The sequence below is a fragment of the Vulpes lagopus genome, chromosome 19 (assembly GCF_018345385.1).
Source record: "Vulpes lagopus strain Blue_001 chromosome 19, ASM1834538v1, whole genome shotgun sequence".
Taxonomy (NCBI): domain Eukaryota; kingdom Metazoa; phylum Chordata; class Mammalia; order Carnivora; family Canidae; genus Vulpes; species Vulpes lagopus.
Genome location: NC_054842.1, coordinates 35,183,070 through 35,205,651, shown reverse-complemented (window position 1 = coordinate 35,205,651; position 22,582 = coordinate 35,183,070). Strand labels below are relative to the sequence as shown.

The window sequence follows — 22,582 nt, the reverse complement described above, 5'->3', positions numbered from 1 at the left end:
AGTCTGACAAGAGAGAACTATTAAAAGAACATACAAGGATTTAAAAATCTTGCCTTAATTTAAAATCTATTCCATAAGGGAGCTATCTACAAAATAAAATGCTGACACAGCACCTCTATTTCGTCATTGATTCTGGATGCTTCTAGTACATTAGTTTATAATGTGACCACATCTATACAGTGCCCTTAGAAAAACATTTCCAATTGATGTAGGAGAATAGAGATACAAAGATCCTTCATTTTGTGGGTCAAAACTCGTGGAACAACTGATTTTAATATTTTGGAAGGAAAAGGTGAGAATGCTTTCAAGTAAACTCTTACTTGAGATGAGACTATTATATAAGAGATGGATTCTTCTAGATTCACTCATAATAGGCTATTTTAATTATAGCTGTACCTTAATCAGATTATGGAAAAACTAGCTCTCAATGTAGACATCACCTTTTATTGCACACAAGGTCCTGGAATTACTACATAGCATTTTAGTGTTTCATCCCCTTACCTACTTTAAATTGTGAGCTCCTACAAGGTACACAACCAGTCTTCACTCTTGGGCATATAGGAGGAGGTATGTATCATAACTGCCAGATGTATAAATGGGAATATTAAAGCACCTCACTACTTAACTTTGTATCAAAAACTATGTGAGAAAATAGACACATCTTCTGAATCTGATGCTTTGCAACCAGCTAATAACAGTTATTAGGTTCTCAAAAATTCATAGCATTTTCTTTTTCAACTACTCTATCACACATTGTCCTTTGAATTTTCTTGTCATTTCATATCGTAATTTGGCTCTGGTTATGGTATTTAACTTTATATGAGTAAAGCAACAGTTAACAGCACAGACTTTGGAGTCAGACACTGGGATATGATGTAGTTGCTGTCTCTTATTATCTGGGTGGTCTTGGTCAAACTGCTTATTTCTTGATCTGCAATAGCTATCACACAGGGTTATATGAGGTTAGGGGAGATAATGTGCTAATGCCTAGCACAGAGTCTGGCACATACGAAGTGCTCAATAAATGTCAGCAGTTACATTAAAATTAGGTTTCCTAAACAAATTATCTCTTGATATAAGTATCTGAGTTATATAATTTTTCTATGACGCCTTACCACGTAACCCAATGCTTCATGTATCACAAAGGCTGAATAGATGTTTGCTTAATACACAAACTGGATCTTTATTTTTCTCTTTGGCATGGTGAAAAATCTTATTCAGGCAACTTTGCTAACCAATACTCAGAACCTAATGTTTCCTACCATAACCCAATGTATAGCTATTATCCAATTTGTCTGGGGCCCATTATATGACAAAATCAGTCAAACAAGGGAATCAGCATGTAGAAAAGTATCCAGTGACAATTTCAGATCATCAACACTTGATAATGCCTCTCTTTCAAGAAGTTAGACAATTGCTCTCCCCCCTAACCTCAGCTTTGGCATGTCCCCATTTCTTTCTACAGTTCATTATAAAAAGGCAAACAGGAAGCATAGTTTTCATCAAAACTTGTATCATAAAAAAAAAAAAAATACTTGTATCATAGTCACTTATATTTAGCTATACATTACTAGCACAGGCGGGGGCAAACCTGTATTTTAGACTTTGTGGCATATGATTGTGTCGCCAACTATTCAATCTCCCATTATAGTGCAAAACAGCCATAGGCAACACATAGACAAATCAACACGGCTATATTCCAATAAAACTTTATCAATTATACTTTAATAAAGTTGACAAAAAGTAGAGAAAAAAACCTTTATGGACACAAATTTGAGTTTAATTTACTTTTCAAATGTCAGGAAATATTCCTTTGATTTTTTTTCCCCCACCAACGATATAAAAACGCAAAAACCATTCTAAGCTAGCAGGTTATAGAATTACTACATAGGTATTTAGTACCTACAGGGTATAGTTTGTCAAGCCCTGTGCTAGCATTTATAACCATGGGGAAAATTGCAGCAGCAATGGTCCTGGTTCCTCACCACAAACTCAATTTTCTCAAAATCTACTACTCCACAAATATTATATCATCCAAAACATTTCATTCATTTCCAGACAGAACATTCTAAAAACCCAACTCAGTCACTAATTTTAGTTCTACAGATCTAATAAAGATCATATTTTTAACCCATCTCTTGGTTTATATCTTAGATTATAGACAAAATAATCAACATTTACTTCACATTTTAAGAATAAGAATTATAATTCAATGGTTTATGCAACCACAACAACACAAATAATATTCAATGTTGTCTCCATTTGATGCAACTCTGAAATAAAAATTCATTACTTGATTTTATAAATACCTCTATTATGTATATAGCATTAGCACGCCCAGGTTTGCTTCTTGCAGTATGTTGAAGGCCAACGGTTTCAATACTGTGGGCAAGTGGCAAAACCTGGTATGGTCATGGTTAACTCTTCAAAAATACTTACCATTGTGAAAGAATGTTGCAGAGTTCACTTAAAATTCTTTGGTAGATTAGCCTTAAGAAGATAACTAACAATTTAACCATAGATTAAGTCAGGGAATTCAGAATTCTGCATGAATTTGTTATTATTCAGTAGCAAAGCCAAGTCTTGAAGGATGCTACTTCTGTGGTACTGTCGAAAACCTTCAAAATGTTCAAGGCGTTTGTTTCAAAATGCAGACTAAGGCTCAGAAATAATTCCTTCCATCTGCCTGATTTCATGGCAGAGACAAATACAGAATTTTGACACTGTGCCTTTTAAATGACCATTAAAATTACTGAGCTTTGCAAAAATATAAATTCGTGGTATAATTATATTGTTACACAGAAAACCAACTAGTAATAAAATCAAGCTACAACCAATGATAAAAATGTTCAAAAGTGAAATGCTTCAATGAGTTTTTCATAGCAGAAAGATATTAGAAAAAACTAACCTATATTTATAAATATATTTTAAAATCTCCAACTTTAAAAATATCAAAGAATTTATATTTGTTCAAAATTTGAAGATATATATATTTGAGATATGATTTTATACCAATGATGACCCTTTGGAAAAATGACATCTAAGGCAACTATGGACAGTAGTACTTAGATAACCAAAGTCAGGTAAAACTTGGCCTCTTCACTTTTCTGAAGACATCTATTACCTAGGATTTTAACCAATTATTGATTTATATTGTAATATTCTACTTAACTCCAAGAAAAACAAAATTGTATTTGGTGCTTTGGAGAACAAGCTATAGCTATAGCATCAAGGAGTTTTGAAAACCAGTATTTTAAATATATTTTAAAATAAAAGAATAAAAAGACATCTTATCTTTAATGAGAGAGAAACTAAAGAACGGTCCTATGGTTCTGAACCATAAATATTTTTACTAGAATGAATACAGTTTTGGAAATTTACAGCATAAACATCATTATCTTTGTTGCAAACTTTTAAAAAAAATTTATGCCCCAATGCCATTCAGCTCTTCTAATACACTTAAAAATATGTATTTAAAAATATGTATTTATTTTTAATCTTCCAATGAAGTGATTTAAGATATTCTAACAAATGCTTCCATTTATGAAGCACCTACAAGGCATCACGCTAAATATTTAAAATACATTAGATCTTGTCCTCACAATGACCCTGAAGACATAACTTCCTTTGCTAGGAAAAAGAGGGTAGAAGACAAATTCTCCTTCTCTGTTTTCCTTTTCTTATTTTTCTCTTTTAAAAAAACAACCCACTGTTCAGTTGGGAAAAGCAAAAAACATCTTGCTACTATCTTCACATTTATCATAAAACATCTGTGGCTGGATGAGGATTGTTTTTTTTTTTTTGCCCCTAAAAGGAACAAAAACTTAAGATTTTACGTTTTCAATTCTTGAAAATATAAAAAGCATTTAGGAAACCTTAAAAATAACAAAAATATTAAATTATTAGTTTCTAAATTGATTCAAGGATAGCTATATATTGAAATCACCTCATCCACTTTCACTGGTTCACAGTAATTCCTTGAGCCCCTAAGCGAATTCTTCTGGCCATTTCTTAGTTTTCTCTGACTTATTGCGGTTTTAGTATAAATGCTGAATCTTAAGGCTGTGTTTTACTGCTCTTTATCTAATCTCTGTTTTCCCCTTTCCTCCACCCATTGGACAATGTTTATACAATGTAGGAAATTCAATCTATGTAGAAACAAATTACTGATCTTAAAAATCTGACATTAATATGGGATATTTTATACAGATGTATATTACTTTAAGAATAGGTTGATTCTTGGGATCCCTGGGTGGCGCAGCGGTTTGGCGCCTGCCTTTGGCCCAGGGCGCGATCCTGGAGACCCGGGATCGAATCCCACGTCGGGCTCCCGGTGCATGGAGCCTGCTTCTCCCTCTGCCTGTGTCTCTGCCTCTCTCTCTCTCTCTCTGTGTGACTATCATAAATAAATAAAAATTAAAAAAAAAAAAAAAAAAAAAAAAAAAGAATAGGTTGATTCCTAAGAGTCAAGCTAATTCCTATAAACCAAATCATACCTACAGGAAAAAAAAAAAATTGGTCCAGATTCACACTTGTGAATGCTATATATTTTTAAAATTCATATACATTTAGATAGGAAAAAAAAAACCCTAAGAAATAATGGTAAAAATTACTTCAAAATTAAACTACCATACCATAAAACATGTTCTCTTTGATCTATATCAAAGTGAGAAGACACACTCTTGGGATTGTCTGCCTTTTGAAAAATGGGAGTTTCTTGTATTTTCTCTATGTTAAATGCTAAATATAGTGAAACCCCTTGCCTATATGATCAGATATAGATTTCCTGTATTTTAAAGCTCATCTCTTCACATACCTGTGTAACTGCTAGTAAAGTTATGAACGTTCTTAATGCAGAAAGGCCCATATATAATTAGATTACAGGTGCTTAATAATGCAATTTTGCAATATGGTTCACTCATCCATTTGTCCATTCATTTTCTTCACCCATTCATTCTTCAAATATGTATTACATGCCAACTATGCACCCAATAGTGTTATAAATGCTGGGAATACAGTGATGAACAAACAAAAAAATCCCTGCCCTCATGGAGCTTACATTCTAGTTCCTCAAAAGGGATCTGTGGCTAAAATATTAAGTATTCAAAATCCAAGAGGAAAACTTTTTGAAAGGGTCTATTAGATACTTCAAAGAAGCAAAGGCTACAATAGTACTACAAATAGTACTACATTTAACATTTGTAATGTGTCTTATTTTTATCAAAAAAAAATCACATCATGTTAGGTTTATTAATTTCCTTGAATTTTAATTTATATTTATTGCTTCTAATTTTCTCACACCTTGTTACTGATAAATTCTACTGTTCCTTGAAGAGAATAAACGTGAAACAATCCTTTTAATTTTCCAACCTGATGATCAATAGGTATTAATCAAGTGATGGTCTTCAGAAGAGCAATTTTTTGTTATAAAGGAATTGACTTCACAATTACAGGACTGTTTGCCACTGCTGCCTCTGAAAGACTTAACCACTGACTGGAGTTTTGACTGGGTATGCCAGTATTTGAAATAATTTGTTAGGTATCTTAATTTCTTTCTTTTTTACTGTCCCATTAACTGAAAATATGGTTCTTAGCATTAATATGTGGTAAAGGCCATCATTAGAAACTAGACTTTGCCCATGGCAGAGATTACAGCTAATCTTTACCTGGCATTGCTGTCAGTGTACTTACTGCTAATGTGCTCTGGACCTTTCTTCCACTGAGCTCTCAATTGCTGCCTCTGTCATTGCTTTCTCTGACCAAAATCCTTGAATTATTCTGAATTCAATATGGCCAGGCAACATCTATTGTCAAGCTCAGGGGTCCTTCATCTTTTCTTGGGCTTCTCCCTCTTAATGTCATAGCCAAGAGTAATGTTTTCCATTCTCACCTGCAGAACTTTTCCACCCTCCTTCACTTTCTAACAGGAAACTGTGAGAAACTGTGAAATTTGTAAGTATGCCACAAAGTGATAAAGGATGCAAAGCCAGGAATCAGGATACCAACTTTGCTCTGCACAGAATACAGAAAGATCCAAATGTATTACGGAAATGCCACTCTGTGTATGGTTTCTATATTTCCATTTTTATATTTATTCAACAAATGTTATGAGTGCTTATTAGGTCCTAAGGACTGTTATACCATTGGTTTCTTTTAGTGGGAATCCACCAACACTGCTCCAATGTAAGAGTGGTAAATTTCTGATCTATAGGTCATGTTCAGTCATTAGTTCAATTTCTTCTACCCCAGAGAGAAGGATCAAGAAATGGAATCACAGCAGGCCTTTAAAAATCTTTGGAAGCAATAAGATAGACTATGTCAATGAAGAGAGAAGGCCTGTATCTTTCTTCTTTATTGGTGTGTATACCTGTCTCTACCTCTTTGCTCTAGTTTTTCTCTTCATTCTGTCTCATTTCTTTAACTGGCCATTATAGGGCAATGGGATATACAGGTTATCTCCTGTATTTACTGAATTACATTCCCATTTTCAATTTAAAAGGGAGACCAAATTAACACTTCATATTTTTATCCTAAAACAAAGTCTTTTTGCTGCTTTTGTTTGGAGGGGTGGGAAAAACAATTCTATAGTCCTTGAAATTCCTTTCACCGTCTCTACTCATTAGCTCAGTGAACTGAAATTTAATCTCAGCAGGCATAAATATTGTATTAAAAAATAAAACAATAATAAACATTGTACTTCAAGATCTACACAAAAAAGGAATACAATCAAAGTTTATAAGGCATTAAGTGTAAAAGGTAAATAAATGTTTCATGGAGAAAGTAAATAAAAAACTATCCAGATATAATTTCAACAAAAAAATAGAATAGAAATAAATGCATTCAAAGGAAGAGTAATCATTTTATCATTTTTATACACCAAAAATAAGGATTCTCCACTCCTAAGAACCATTTTCATGCAGATTTTATCACAATATTATTTTATATTTTCCATTTTACAATTTCTCTCTTTAGTAATTGCTATAAACTGTAAATTACTCAAACACTTAATTTCCCAGGATTAAATATCTTCCTAAAAACTCTATATAATCCCCATTACATAAGAACGTCACAGTATCTTTTCTTTACCACACAAAAAAACTATAATAATTATAACTTATTTTTTATTTGTCATCTTTCTACAGAAATTATCAGGATTTAGCCTTACCAGGAAATTATACACATTATGAATACAATTTTTAATAGACTACTGATCAGACTATTATGTTGCAAATATTTCTAGAACATGATATCACAAATTAAGTCATTAATTCAAAAACAATAGTTTATTAACAAAAAAAGTACAAAGAAGTACAAATGGACATCCTATTTCCCCCCATTATGGTCCATCTATCTATCTCCCTTTCAGTCCATGGCACAGCCTTCTGGAGCTAAAAGAATAGGTAAAATACTTCTCTTTCCAATGGGCCTGATAACCATCCAAAACCAAATCATTATGTATTTAAGTTATACAGTCCATGTCAAATTTTTAAAAAATGTTTTATCTATATGAGTCGCCATAAAAGCCTCTTCCCTTGCAATAGACCATGTACCTAAACTGAATGAAACATATCAGCATCAACATCCAGAAATCATGCTTATACACAGGGAATGTCAGATCATTATTATGTTTGCCTTGAAGTAACAGATTACAAATGAAAGCTCAGAAGTGTCAAAAAGGATTTTCATAGATATTTACTAAACACTTCAAGTCAAAAACATCTTGTTAACTGAATTAAATTGAGGTACATGGAAAACATTCAGTTTAGCTGAGTTTTTTGCACTGATTTTTAAATCAAAGCTACTCAAACATCTAATCTATTATCTCAGTTTTCTTCAATAATGGCTCCTTTTCAATTTATTTCAATAAACCTACAGTTTTTTCATACTTCTCTCTCTATAAGCCCGAAGTACTTCTCTGAATCATGGTAAATTCCCAATACTTCTGGATTTTCCTCACAGGGCTATAGATGAAAGATATAAATTGCCATGTTTCAGTAAATAATGCCCAATTTGCTCTTTCTTCTACAATTCATCAAGACAGAACATGTGGATTAATTTACTGAGGTTCCTAAAAGCCATGTGTAAAATTTATTAGATGATATATTTTTTTGAGTGGTAAACACCAGCCATTTGGGGTTTGTGGAGGCAGCCACGTCAGAGCTTACCACTCTATTTTAGTCCCTGCTTAGAACTATTCAATAAAGAACATGAGTTCAGTGTTAGACTAGGCTGTAGTAACATAAGGTGCTAGACCAGTGATACATTTTTTGGGAACTGGAAAATTCAGATGACCACTCACTAAACATAAAATCATTATTCCACAAAGATTTTATTCACATCAAACTTGCACAGAGCAAAAAAAAAATCAAAACATAACTAAGCCACATATCAAAGAACAATATACAATAAAGGTTTGAATTTCTCAATGGCATTGGAAAGTATTTTCATAAATAACATTTACAATTCTAGTGTTAGATCTTTCAAGGTGTCTGAAGCTTCACAGTGCTAGAATTGATTTTTATCAGAACACATGCAAAAATGTGCAACATAATAATTCATATTAATGACAGAAAAAAGCACGCCAGTTATTTTTCATTCCAGCACGGCCATGCCACTCTATATTCTAAAAACAAACAACCCCCCAAATCCGGGTCCCATTCATTCTTCAATTATGCCTTTAGTCACTCTGTTTTATTATATTCAAACAGTCACTGTTAGTGCTCTTCACCACGACTTTCAGGTTGACGTCACTCCCTGCCTGCTGGCTGTCAGGACTGGGGGACGCCCCTCTCCCAGACTCACCTTCTTCCGGATGTCTTCATCATTTGCTCCTAGAGAGGCATAGAGCTTGAATGCAGCCTGGCGGAGTTCATGAGCATGTTTTAAGTCATGATCAAGCTATGGGAGGGAAAAAAAGGTATACTGCAACTCAGTCCACACATCTAATTTCCAATAAAATTGAGTTAAAATTTTTTTAAAAAAATTAACTATTAAGATATTAGTGCTCTCACTGAATCACTGCTTATTTTTGGGTTCTGTTCACATATGACTAAGACCTTGCTGTGTTTGCATCAGCATGATCTGGAATGCATGCGGTCTGCTTCTGTCTAAAAGTGGACGCCACAACATTTGACACTGGTGCATGAAAAATCTTTGTGAATAACTGACCCTTAAAAATTCAATGTTCTTAGATGGTAGCTTTAGCGGCACTGCTTGCTTGCACCAGCTCTTTGAAATGCTGTCCTCAAAAAGTAGGCACTCAGGTCTGTCTAGCCACAGGCTACAGCTGATAACATGAATACCGCTGTAACAGGGTCCCTAGGAGGTTTTCTTAACACCAAGAGCAATGTTAGGCCAATTTCAGCATTTAACAAGATTTTAGAAAGAGGAAAACCTTTGTGAAAATTCTTAATAAACAACAGACCATGGTAATCATTACTATGTTATCTATTACAATTATCTGAGGCTTATGTTCGGAGGTTTCTTTGATAAGTTTAAGGTTACTTACTGGTATGAAACAATTAATGCTATCTTTCCATATGCATAATTGACTAGGTTATCAGTTCTTCTGTGTATCTAATTATCACTAAACTACCTCAAAAATGAAATAGAAGCATATTCTCATGACGTTTTCAATGACTAAATACAAATCAGTAAATGTATAAGGCATATATTAATAATGTAAATAATTCTGTAAGTAATTCACTGGAATGACTACCACTCCAAATGAGGTGCCTTGGAAAGGTTCCCTTTTATGCAGTGATGTTAAATGTTGTTTACAACATTCTGAGACTCTTTTGAAACTTCCTAAAGAGCTAAATGGCATATTAGCTAGAAGGCCCTAAATTCATCAACTAAGAGTTTTATTAATTGTCACTGTAGTGTGTGAAAATGGGGAAATAAATTCAGCTAGGTAACATCATTTATGGTAACAAATAATAACAACAGGGGTGCCTGGGTGGCTCAGTCAGTTAAGTATCTGCCTTTGGCTCAGGTCATGATCTGGGGCTCTGGGATTGAGGCCCACATCTGGCTCCCTGTTCACTGGGGAGTCTGCTTCTCCCTCTCCTTCTGCCTCTCCCCTCTCATGCTCCCTTTCCTTCTCTCTCTCTCAAAGTATTCAAACAAACAAACAAAAAAACTCAAAAAACAACAGTAGTTTCAAAAATATTTTGATCACAGCAGGCACTGCCAGATTATGGGAGGAACTCCAATACCCAACATTCATTTTGATGTATAAGTTCTAAAATATCTATATCCTTAAAGTCTTACGTACTTTCTAGTCATAATCATAACATACATTAGAATACAGATTTGGATTAAATATATAATGAAAATCACACATTTATGACTATGTAAGAATTTCTTACAATGGGTCTAGTATCAGTATTTTTATGGTCAGAAACCATTATATAATCAAACATCAAAAATAAAGATGACAAAACAAATATTCAGGTATGGTATAAAAGATCATTTAAAAGATTATTATTATTCTAGTTTTACTGTGATGAAAATAAAATTGGGAAAAACCCCAACATAGTGATAATTTTCTATACACTAGTTAAATGATTTACACAGGGCAGCCCAGGTGGCTCAGCGGTTTAGTGCCGCCTTCAGCCCAGGGTGTGATCCTGGAGACCTGGGATCGAGTCCCACGTCAGGCTCCCTGCATGGAGCCTGCTTCTTACTCTGCCTGTGTCTGTTCCTCTCTCTCTCTCTCATGAATAAATAAATAAAATCTTTAAAAATGAATGAATGAATGAATGATTTATACAGGTATAAGCTACAAGTTCTTATGTTTTCTCACTCTCCTGTCCATCAAAGTGTCCTATTTGCCTTGCTAGAATGGTCAACTGAGGGTGTATATGAGGCCAGTTAGGACTTGCTCATGTATCTTTACACCAGTGACATACTGTGTCAATGTGTGCAAGTGGCCAGAGGGAAAACAGACTAGGTAGATGGTTCAAAGTAATCTATTACCTATACTGGAAGAACAATACTACTGAAGGAAGAGCAGGCATTAATTTTAATATATGGTGTACATTACTAACAGCAGTAACAGTGAAGGTTACTTTGGGCCCTTTCTAAGAAAAAAGATAAACCATTAAGAGTTCCTTTTATTTTCAGTGTTAAAAGCCAAATGAACAGTTGCCTGCCAAATGAAGTTTTTGGGAACTCAAGGACATGGGAGAGGTCAAAAGGAAAGTTAAAAAAAAAAAAAATTACCATTGGGACCACTGGCATTAAAAATATAGTCACGTTCATGAAACAGTACCACTTACTAATTAGAAGGCAATGCTCTCTCTACCATGACCTCCTTAAATAAACTTTCTCTAATTGAATATTGTTCTCTTACTCTTAGAGAACTGGATATGACTAACAGGCTGAGAAGAATAAAATCAAAAGAAATATCTAACTAGTCTAAGGGACTTACAGTTTGAGAAAAAGTTTGAGAAAAGCAGTTGGGTTCTTGATGCTCTCAAACTAGAGGTTATATAGTACTTTAGTGGACACTAGCAGGCCCAAAGCACAGTATAAAACTGAAGCAAGGAAAGAGAAGAAGACAAAAGTTAGAAAATATAGCGAAAGAGAAAGACAGTGGTGGAAAGTCAAATAAGGCCACTCACAAGAAGATGACCCTTAACCTAAAGAATGAGAATATAGCAAGAGAGGATTCTGGGAACTTCAACAGGATTAGATGATATTGCTATAATGACAATACCCAGCTTAGAGACCCCACTATTTTTGGATCTTAGTTGGGAATTAGGGATGTAATTTTCTTCCTTCCTGGTTACCTGCTTAGTGAAAAATTTCTGATAATTACGTGAAACAAACTGGATTCAAAAACCTATAAAACATCATCTATGTTATCACAAACAGAAAAGATTCCTTCATTTAAAAGGGCTCTGAACTCTAATTATCTATTGGTTCAAAGTTGTGAGCAGTAAGAAAAAAAATCTTAAAAAATTCCTTTCTTGAGCTGCTGAAAAGGAAAACAGAACATACCCTTTTAATATCAGTGATGGCACTCACTGAGCTGGGATACTTGAAATAATCAGCAAGCATGGCAATGAGGTGATCAGTTATGCTAGCGATTCTCTGTAGCTCAACATCTGGTTCAATCAGATAGGCGAGTGTCTCAGCTCCTTCAACTCTCTCCTCTAGTAATCTCTCCTTACTGCACATTCGAACCAAACAAGGCAGTGTCTGGAAGGTAGTGAAATTTATTATTTGCTTTGTGGTAAAGGCAAAAGGTTGATGGAGAGCATATAGTGACTCAATCAACTCAATGGTTTTTACTGGCAGGCATGTTAGAGATCAAATGTTTGAATAAAGACTTTCAGAGAATGAAAGGTTTTTTGGAATGTAAAAACAAAGTTCAGTGTATATTAATCATTTGTGCTGGCACACTAAACCCTAAATTACACAATCAAAGCACATTAATACAAATCATTAGGCTTTTATCACGGATAAAATTGAAACTTTACTGTATAACCTTATAAAAGACATTTAAGAATTCCCTAATAAATCATGTCTGACGTTTCTGCCTCATCTATGTATTTATTTACTTAAAAGACATCCAGCAGTTTAATCAGGAACAACTGTGCCATAGAAAAAGTATGCTATCTTTTCCTTAGTGAATAATAGGACTGAGATGAATTTTATTTTTGGTGGGTGATCAATACCTACAGTTGCAAAACCAAAATACCACTAAAAATTTAGTGATCTTATCATTACTCAGATTCCATGAGTTTCCCTATAATGCAAGTGAAATGCATCAATTGTAATTCCTAGGTTTTCCAAATTACTCCCTGTAAGGACTATATCTACTAGCCCAATTTTACTTCTGAGGTCCTTCAAAAATCCTGGTGCTGGTCTTGGTAATTTATCTACATTAGGTACTCAATTAAAAAAAAATCCCATGTATTTACTACATGGGATGTAGTAAATGAATGAACCCACATTAAAAGGATAACACAAAGATGGAAACTGAAATGTTATAATTATAGGAAGCCTTTCTCAACACCGTAGTCAACTGTACTTTGCTCTTTTCTAAGTTCCTATTATATCTTTATCATAAAGTTTAGCACTTTATTGTTCACTACTGATTTTCTATCAGGCTAGTGCAGGCTTTATAATACAATCCTAGGCTTCCAAGAGGAAAAACCTATTATTCTTATTTTTTTTGAACAGTTACTAACATTTACTAATACCACAAATCCATGGATTGTTGAGTGTAATGTTCACAGCTAGTACGTGAAGAAGATGCTATTAACCTAGTTTACCAATTAGGGAGAAGAGGAGGGGTAGAGCAGTTGAGCAAATAAACCAAGGTTACTTGCATGGAATCCTTAGAACTCTACACAATGTTGCTTACTAAGGGGGGAAGGGTCCTCAGATCTCATTAAATTAATTGACTTGCTTCACCAAAGACTATCAGCAAGTATTCGTCTTAAATGTTCTTTTATCCTTGGGTTCATTTTGTACACTGATAATGAGAGATCTCAGGTTCATAAAATGATATATAGTCAATGTATTTACATTTATTTTGTTTTAGAAGAGTAAGGGATGTGCCCAAAGTTACCAAGCCAGTCAGTGGTGAAATTCAGGTCTTATAATTTTTAGGCCAGTCTCTTACCTGAGTTTCTCTGTGTTCTAGTTGCTTCTGACATGTCACAATAAATACTGATGGCTTTCATGTGTTATTATCTTTTTCTTTCTCATTATGTCTTTTGATTATCTGCCATGAGGGTGATATAAAGTCTTTGTCTACAGAGCTAGTGAACTGCTTTCCTATAAAACTATGTTGCAAACTTAATGAAACTCAAGGATTAAAATATATTTTATATTTCACTTGAATTTTACATATTTTTACAACATCTATATCTTCCTAATTTCCATAAAAATGAAAAAGGTGTGACAAGGAAAAAACTATTTCACTTTCACTCTTAAAATACATCTAAAACCAATTTTTTTAAAAACTACATGGTATTTCATATAGAATAGAAAGAAAAGCATGATGTTTTAATATCATTTTATGCTATGCACACATACCATAGTTGTAAATGTATAAAAAGAAATAGAAAAAAAAGAAATGGGAATACCAAGATTTATATTCAACACTTACGACTTAGTGACTTTTATGTGTGTTCAGAGAGAATTAGCTCACCTTTAATACAATACAGTTGTCATCTGTCCGAATTGCTCCAGCTCTACACATGTAAGTTAAACTGGAATAAGATGGCAAAAAGTAAGTTTTTGCTTGTGTTTTAAAGCTTTAAAAGAAAAATTCCTTGCCTTTAGGATTTTATGGGGCAAAAAAAGACAGCTACTCTTCATCTTGTGGGAGGTTTTTCACATTACCTTATGTGAGGTTCTGCCAATTTACTACTCAAAAGCAACTAATGGATATATACAGACAATAAAGTCAGATATTTTTAAGAAATGCATACAAAATTGTTTTTTAAAAATAAAGGCTTAATGAGTGGATAAACCGAAGCCAGGTGCCAGGCACACTGGAGGTCCTTACACTTTTTTCTACACGTTTCTGTGTTAGAAAGTTTCCATAATAAAAAGGGAGAAAAAGTTAAAAATATAAAGTTAAAATATAAAATATAAAAATATAAAGTTCACAAAGTATCTAAGATTATATCAAGCTAAACTGGGATATTCTAACTACAATAAGAGTAATATAAGTATCACAGAAGAAGCATCTAACATTTAACACTTAGAGATAGCCATAAGAAATTAATGATTCTTCAGAGTTTGCCAGCAGTGGCTTTGACAACTGGTCAATGATTTGGTTGTACTGAACTGAATAACAATTTGCCTTCACAATTATATCTGGCTTTGAACTAAGTAGCTACTGAACACTGAGCACTTTAGACACTTAATGAATTTCCTTTTTGGATTAGATTTCTTTAGTAAGCTGGGCGGGCAGGGGGAGGGGAGCAGGGTGGTAGTACATCTAAAACACTCCATATTCTGGCTTCTACAGAAAGCTATTTTAAAAAAATCAATACATTTTTTACTTAGATTATAGAGGACTGAATTGTTTATAGCTGTTATCACCTTAAGACTTGTTACCACATTTTTTAAAAAAAACAATTCCACAAGAGCATTTATCTTACTTAACAAAGTTTTTTTTTTTTGACAAAGGTTTTGAAGACAAAAAGCAAACTAGTATACAATATACTCATATAAAAAAATTCATTGTACATGAGTAATTCACTGAAAATTCCTCATTCTTGCCAAGATACTAGAGAGGCACAAATTCTTAAATATTGGAACCATCAATTTAGCAAAGAACCTTACACAACAGGTGCTCAACCCATCTATTAATGTATTCATATGAGCAGAATGTTCATATGAGCTAGGACTTGTATTAATAAGAATTTAACTATCTTATAAACAGTCATATCTCTATGAGAATTTTATGTTTTGTTTTTCTAAACACGAGGAAGCCACATTCTCTGAAATTATGCGTTGGTTATCAGCTTCAACTAATTCTCACTCCATATTTTTGTATCTTTATATTTTCTCAATTCTTTGCATAAATTTGTTAGTTAAATCTAATTCTATATTATTTCAACTGAAACACAAAGAGTACATTGAGAATGTAATAAAGTAATTTTCTGTGGATAGCCTTAGCTGTTATATGAGTGCTGATGCTCTGAATGCTACTAATGCCCATTTAAGATACCTCATGCCCATTTAAGATAATGTGAGACAACCCATGACTTGCAAATTCCAAAATCCCAAAGATGAGGATTGGCAGTGAGCTGATTAGGCTGTCCAAAAATACTCTAACATATTGATAAAGCACAGTTGTTCTTCCCACATTGTCTTGACTTTTACCATTTTGCTGATGTCAGCTGCATCTCAATAGGCTTATCCCTCTGTAACATCTTCACAAAAATTTGTGGTAACAATTCTCCATCAACCAAAACTAAAAATAAAAGAAACAAGAATTAAAGAATTCTTTAAATCTACAAAGTTCATAAATTAAATCATGTAGGTGCCACTGAAAGTTCCAGCCTACCATTTACCAGGGTCATCGATACCTGGGGATTTTCAAAAGCTAAAACTGAGAAGCATTTCAGTGCTTGCATTCGAACCTGTAACAATAAATAAACAAAAAATGCATTTATCTTGATTTTGCAAATATGAATTTTAATGTATCAGAATCTAAACTCTTCTGAAGAAACAATTGTTTAAATCTGCTTAAAGTATAAAAAGAAAGGCCTCAAGGGAACACCTGAATATCTGGAGTACACTAAGTTAAACTTAATTATAAAAAGTTAAAATTAATTTTGAAGTAAAAGAAAAGAAAAAACAGGAAGAAGCAGCAACTAAAATTTAATTATATAAATTCCTAATCAAATTTAAAAGAACAATGTACAAATACAATGTTGGTAAGTCAAAGTGAGCTTAATAACACTTAATTACCAAGTACCTTTCAAGTGGGACATTTCTTCTCCCCAAACTACAAACAAGAGAACTGAAGACAAAAAAAGGAAAACAAGAAAAAAAGAAGGTGTACTCTTAAAGTTGTGTGAGATGGGGTTGTGGCAAAGGGAACAGAAGGAAACAAAGTTAAAATCTGAAAAGGATTAAGCTAATTTATTTTTATTATTAAACCAATTTTATTTTATTTTTTAAAGATTTATTTATTTGGGACACCAGGGTGGCTCAGCGGTTGAGTGTCTGCCTTTGGCTCAGGGTGTGATCCCGGGATCAAGGATTGAGTCCTGCATCAGGCTCCCTGTGGCGAGCCTGCTTCTCCCTCTGCCTTATGTCTCTGCCTCTCTCTCTCTCTCTCTCTCTCTCTCTTTCTCATAAGCAAATAAATAAATCTTAAAACAAAACAAAAAAATATTTGAGAAACTAAATATCTCTCAGAGAGAGAGAGAGGAGGGAGGGGCAGAGGGAGAGGAGTCCCAAGCAGACTCCGTGCTGACCACAGAGCCTGATACAGGGCTTGATCCCAGGACCCCAAAACCACAATCCGAGCTAAAACCAAGAGTCAGATGCTTTAACGACTGGGCCACCCAGGCGCCCCCTAATTTAACTTTTAAAACACTTATGAATTGTGTTACTATTCCTCAAAACTAGATTACTGGTCTAGGACCACACCACAGGGCCAAACTCTTAACCACATACAATATATTTCACAATTTGCAGGAGCTCCTATAAGAACTGTTATTTTTCATTCTTTCTCTTCAGTTCTCACCGGACAATCTAATCCTCTGAGTCTACATATGATGCTCTTATGTGGAACTCAAGCCTGGCAGGATAGGTAACTGAAGTGTGAAGAAGCCCTGTCCTGCATTTCAGCAAAGATCTGCAGCACCAGCATGTGCACACCTAAAATATGGAACCTAAAATATGCCAATGACACTCTGACAATGAAGCAAACCTTGACAAAAGAATAATGTTACCAAAACCTTTTTCCTTCCACAACCTATTATCAGTTATAGTAGATAAGGGAGCTTGGTGCAGAAGATAAGTGGAGGGGGGAGAGAGGAGAAGATAAAGGAGGGAGCAGACAGAGAATTTATGAAGCTAGAGGACGGAGAAGAGGAGGGACAGTAAATAGCCACCCCAGCAATTGTTTCTTTTTTTTTTTTTTTTTCCAGCAATTGTTTCTTGATGTGCCAGTGCTGACTGGTTTCAGCCTCCATGTGGTACAGGGTGGAGGAAGCAGCTCTCACTATATATTTCTTTCCTCTCCCTCTGACTAATTTCAAGCTGGCTCCATTCCCCATTCCCATCCTTGTGAGTGCTTCACTAAGATCAAACTTTGGATATCTGAAGTAGGAAAACATAGGTATTAGCAGGCTGCAACACAGAGCAGATTAGAATCAGTGCATGAGGACAGAAGACAAAAATGACTACGGCTCTCTCTGCTCTGTGTCAAAGTCCTGGCATACCAGCCATAATCTGATACAATAAGGACAATGCCCCATTATCTGTTATAACTTGCTAGCTGGACAACAATAAAATGACTAAATTTTTAACATAATGCTTGATCATATATCACGACGCTGTTTATCTATATATAAAAGACAGTGAAGGAAATTAGCAAGTCTGAAAACCTTTGACTTTTTAATTCAAAATACAAAACAGAACACATTTTAAATGTGTATGTGAGTATATGCCCTGAGTCACTATGGCTGTTCAGGTTTCAAATATGAAATCAAAATATTTCCTGATATTTCAAAGCATCACCCTATGTACAGCTTTGGCACTGATATCAGAGCAGAAGAGACCCAAAACCAATAGCAAATCAAGCCACAACCATATTTTGAAAAAAAAGTGGAAAGGCAAGGGTAGCTTTTAAAATTTTTTTTAAAGAGGATTCTATAGATAAAACAATACCCCACAACATTTTGTGGATAAAATGTTATTCTTGATCACAATATCTATCAAACCAACATAACATGTGGGCCTCCTTCTAGATCAGGACTCTAGAAACCAAAAATAAAATATAAAAATCTGGCCATAATTTTTAATATCTTACTTTGTAAGATACTGAGGTTAGTAGGTGAGCAATATTCTGAACTGCACCATGGTTAAATAAAATAGTTTGATGATCTGGACCCTGTAAGAAAAGAGAATAAAACATTAAAAAGAGTAATGAATGATTCATTCCAACAAAATAGTTACTTAAATGGAGAAAAGTTCATTCACTACAATGTAGAATTCTCACCTACCCTTCTCTTGCATAAATCCATCCCAATAAAGCAGGGTAGACAAAGGGCTGCCATGTCTTATGGCATCCCAGTTCTGTAGAACTGCTGCTTCCTTACCTTACCCCCAAATAATGAAGAGGGTACAGAAGCTATCCTGGCACAGGCCCTTTGAAGTTCTTAAAAAAATGACACCGTCACAAGAAGAGAACCACTGTGAATTCTGCATTTCATGTGCACAAGCTTAAACTATGCCCACTGGAGACAGTGGTAGTCATTCTTACAACTTCAGACTGATGAACTGGTCAGAGAAACACTAAAATTACTCAAGTGCAAGAAGTAGATCAGAGCTTAAACTACTTCAATACATCAGGGAAGTTTGAGTTAACGATGGTGAAAAACACAACACTCCATACAGAGAAGTGAATGTGTTTTGGTTTCTGTTTCTATGTCATTTCTCTTTTTTCAATTATCATTTCTTAGAGTAGAAAGGTAAAGAAATGGGAAAATTCAGGATGTTACTTCTCATCAACTGTTTTCTACTAAGCAATTTGCTGAAGATCTTCAAAGTGACAGAAGGTAAAGGTTAAAAGCAAGGCTTCAAAACTGCCACAGTTCTTATGCATTGATTTAGTTTTTAATTTTTTTAAAAAATTTTTTACATAATCACTATAACCCAATGTGGGGCTCAAACTTACTATTCTGAGATCAAGAGTCACATGCTCTACCAACTGAGCCAGCCAAGTGCCCCTCTTATGCACTGATTTTATGTACCATATAACCATTCAAATAATGAAATCAAAGCAAGGTTAAGGATGCTACTTCATGCTTATCGTTATTCAGAAGAGAAAAATACAGCACTGAAAGCTGGCTACCTATCTGGGCTCAACAGAGAAAACCAGTTGCTAGTCTAGGAAAAAAATCTCTCAAATCAATTTTTCCAACCCACTATTTAGCCAAGTAATAAAGATCTTGCAGATAGTCATTCTTTCCTGGACACAAATATTCATCATTTGAAGTGGGGAGATTAGTATACCTAGTCCTGAATCACAAAACAGCCATATTCTATTTAATAGGTAGTAATTCCCTAAACACTTTATATTCTATAAAAAGGCTCTTTTTAAAAAACAAAACACTTCAGCAACTTCTATTACTAACTTCTAATTTCTGATTTTTAATTGATACATAATATGCCATTTACTCAGGCAAACTCCCATTACATATATTAGGTAGTTTCTAATGTCTTACTATTAAAAACAATGTTTTGCTGAACAGTATGAGGATAAATTCCCTGTGTGTATTGCTTGATGTATTTATCCATATGTATCTGTCCAGAATAATGCAGGGTTGCTTTTAGAACAACTAAAGATACTGACATTCTCAGGGTACAGGCTGCAAATATGCTCTTTATCTTCCTACCTCATCTTCATCCATGCATCTGCAATTATAATTATAGGTACTACTTATTGGGTACTTGCTATATGCTTGGGCACTGTTCTAAATGCTTTACTTCAACAATCTCATTTAAAACATGAGTCTCCATCTTATTCAATATAAAGACAGTGGTGTAGTCTATAATGGGGAATCTAAGAAAAGGCTCTCCTAAGAATCTGACCCATTTTTTTCTTACCTAGTAACAAGTAGGTAACTAGAATAAATTGTGAAGATAAACCTAAATTACCCTAGGCTGACAATATTATTAGCATACTAAGGTTTTTTGCCTTCCATATGAATTTTAACATCCTAATTTAAATACTGGCAGTGTTTAGCAGAATAGCTAAGTAGACAGGGTGTTGCCTTCACCCTTGCACCTCACAGCTCATTCCATTCTCTGTATTTAGCCAACCTGTTCCTCTGCTTTGAGGTGACCTAATACTAACAGATTGTTTTTACATTTTTCAAGCCATTACATACAAATACGTAAGTATATCCTTTCCCCTATTTTAACACTAAAGGTAGAATACTACCTATGTATGTGCTATATGTACTATACATGTACTATACATATTGTTCTAAAGCTTTTACTTCCTTTATACTACTTCCCAGAAATCATTCATATTAGTACATAAAGAGCTTTCTTATTTCTTTTTTGGCCTTATTCCACTGTGCAGGTAAACCATACTTTAGTACCCTACTGTTAGACAATTAGATTGTTTACAGTCTTTTACTCTTAAAAACATCAATTAATATCCAGGTGCATGCATATTTTTAAGAGGTAGGTCACTTATGGAATATCTGTGTTAATCAAGTTATATTATAAAAAAAGATCAAGGACAATGCAACTCATTTAACGTAACTGTTCCCTCTGCTTACAAGATACTGTAGTTTTTAATCTCTCAATTTCTGTGCTCCAGAGACTGTAGGAAATAATTACTAAAAAGGACGCCCTTCTTCCTCTCTGTGGTTGTACACAGGATGGTGTAAAAACAGTAATAAAGAATTGAATTGTTGATGGCTTAACCAACTAGAGAAGGAGCTATCATTTGATTCTTGTCAAGTCTCTCTTAGGTCTCTCCAAATTAACCCACATGGACCTGGGCTAATGAGACAACATCCATAGGGTGGGAAGTGGGAAGCAAATAAGCCCTCAAGATTTTAAATTCCAAAAGACACGTCTCAGAAGTTTGAGTAACCTGTTTAAGTAGTGACAACAATTTAGTCCCAGTTAGTATTACTAGCCCTTTTTTTTTGCTCCTTAATCAATCAAGGAGAGAATTTCAAAGATATAATTAGAATGATATTAGCAGTTAAATTTTAGGAGAGTCAAAAGGTATATGCCTATTTTTGACAGAGCAGGGTTTGGCCACCCCCGACCCTCACATTGTCCAAGGGTCAACTGCATTTGCAAAGTTATGAATGAGTCTGAAAATGGACTATGAATCTTAAGCCTATATGTAAATTTAACAACCTGAAAGTAAAAGGTTTTTATGGTTAATAACTCTACAGAGATCAGTTGTTTTCAAAGATTTATGCTAGTAAATAAACAGAAAAATTAATATTTATATTAGACTATGGTCAATGGGTTTATAAAGGCTATAATATTTCCTAAGGTTTAGTTATATCTCAAAACACTTGAATTTGGTCATTTAATTACAGTGGCAAATACTAATTACCAGGCTAAAAGAAAGCTGACTTAAGGTGATTTTCTCTGGTAATATTTCAGTTCTGTTAGTGGCAGGAGGGTGCCTATAAATTCTTACTCAGCATAAGATTCTCTCCAGTAAAAGAACTAGTGATTTAATGGTATTCTTTTATCTATGATTTTCAGCTAAAAAGTACTGAGAAGTTTCAGGTGAACAAGCCTAAAGGGATTTAACAGTTTCTAATGAGCAATTCTAAAAACTATTTGGGTAACTTCTGGAAGGGATTATTCAAACTTCTCATAATATAACATTTAGTAATTACATCTCCAGGTCCAATTTTCAGTGCCCCTTTAGATTACTGTGGTTATAACTAGTATATGCCAAGATCTTAAGCACTCAGGTATAGATGTAGAAAGATTTTTAACAGGCACAGGAGTTCTGGAGTATCTTTCTTTACCTACCTGGCTACAAGATTTCATTGCACTACTGGAAAATTCTACAACCTGTTAAGTTTAGATCATTTTTAGCAAGTGAATTGCAACAAAATTGTCATTTTCTCAAAATCTTTCTTTGCTTGTCTCAAAAGATTAAAGAAGTGTTTGACATCCTTGGACCTATGAGTTGGCTTACACACCATCAAAGCAATCTGGGAACGGAAACTTCAAGGATTTTTGGCAAAATTCTTAAATTTTAAATGTCTTAAACAGAACTAAATAGGCTGTGAAAGCCACCTAGGATTTGGGCGAGAAGGGTTAAACAAATCAATGATACTTTTTCTGGAACCAAGTGATTTAATTTTCATTTATT

General features: G+C 34.2%; 1 protein-coding gene across 1 annotated transcript in view; it reads right to left on the bottom strand.

Moving 5' to 3' along the window:
- Nucleotides 1–22,582, bottom strand: part of ARMC8 (armadillo repeat containing 8) — a 112,792-nt gene that overhangs the window by 35,419 nt on the left and 54,791 nt on the right. The window contains exons 7-12 of the mRNA XM_041734053.1: nucleotides 18,524–18,604; nucleotides 16,043–16,118; nucleotides 15,859–15,949; nucleotides 14,171–14,231; nucleotides 12,007–12,207; nucleotides 8,803–8,898 (exon numbers count right to left, since the gene is read on the bottom strand). Coding sequence (XP_041589987.1) covers nucleotides 8,803–8,898; nucleotides 12,007–12,207; nucleotides 14,171–14,231; nucleotides 15,859–15,949; nucleotides 16,043–16,118; nucleotides 18,524–18,604 — 606 coding nt within the window. The remainder of the gene's footprint in view (nucleotides 1–8,802; nucleotides 8,899–12,006; nucleotides 12,208–14,170; nucleotides 14,232–15,858; nucleotides 15,950–16,042; nucleotides 16,119–18,523; nucleotides 18,605–22,582) is intronic.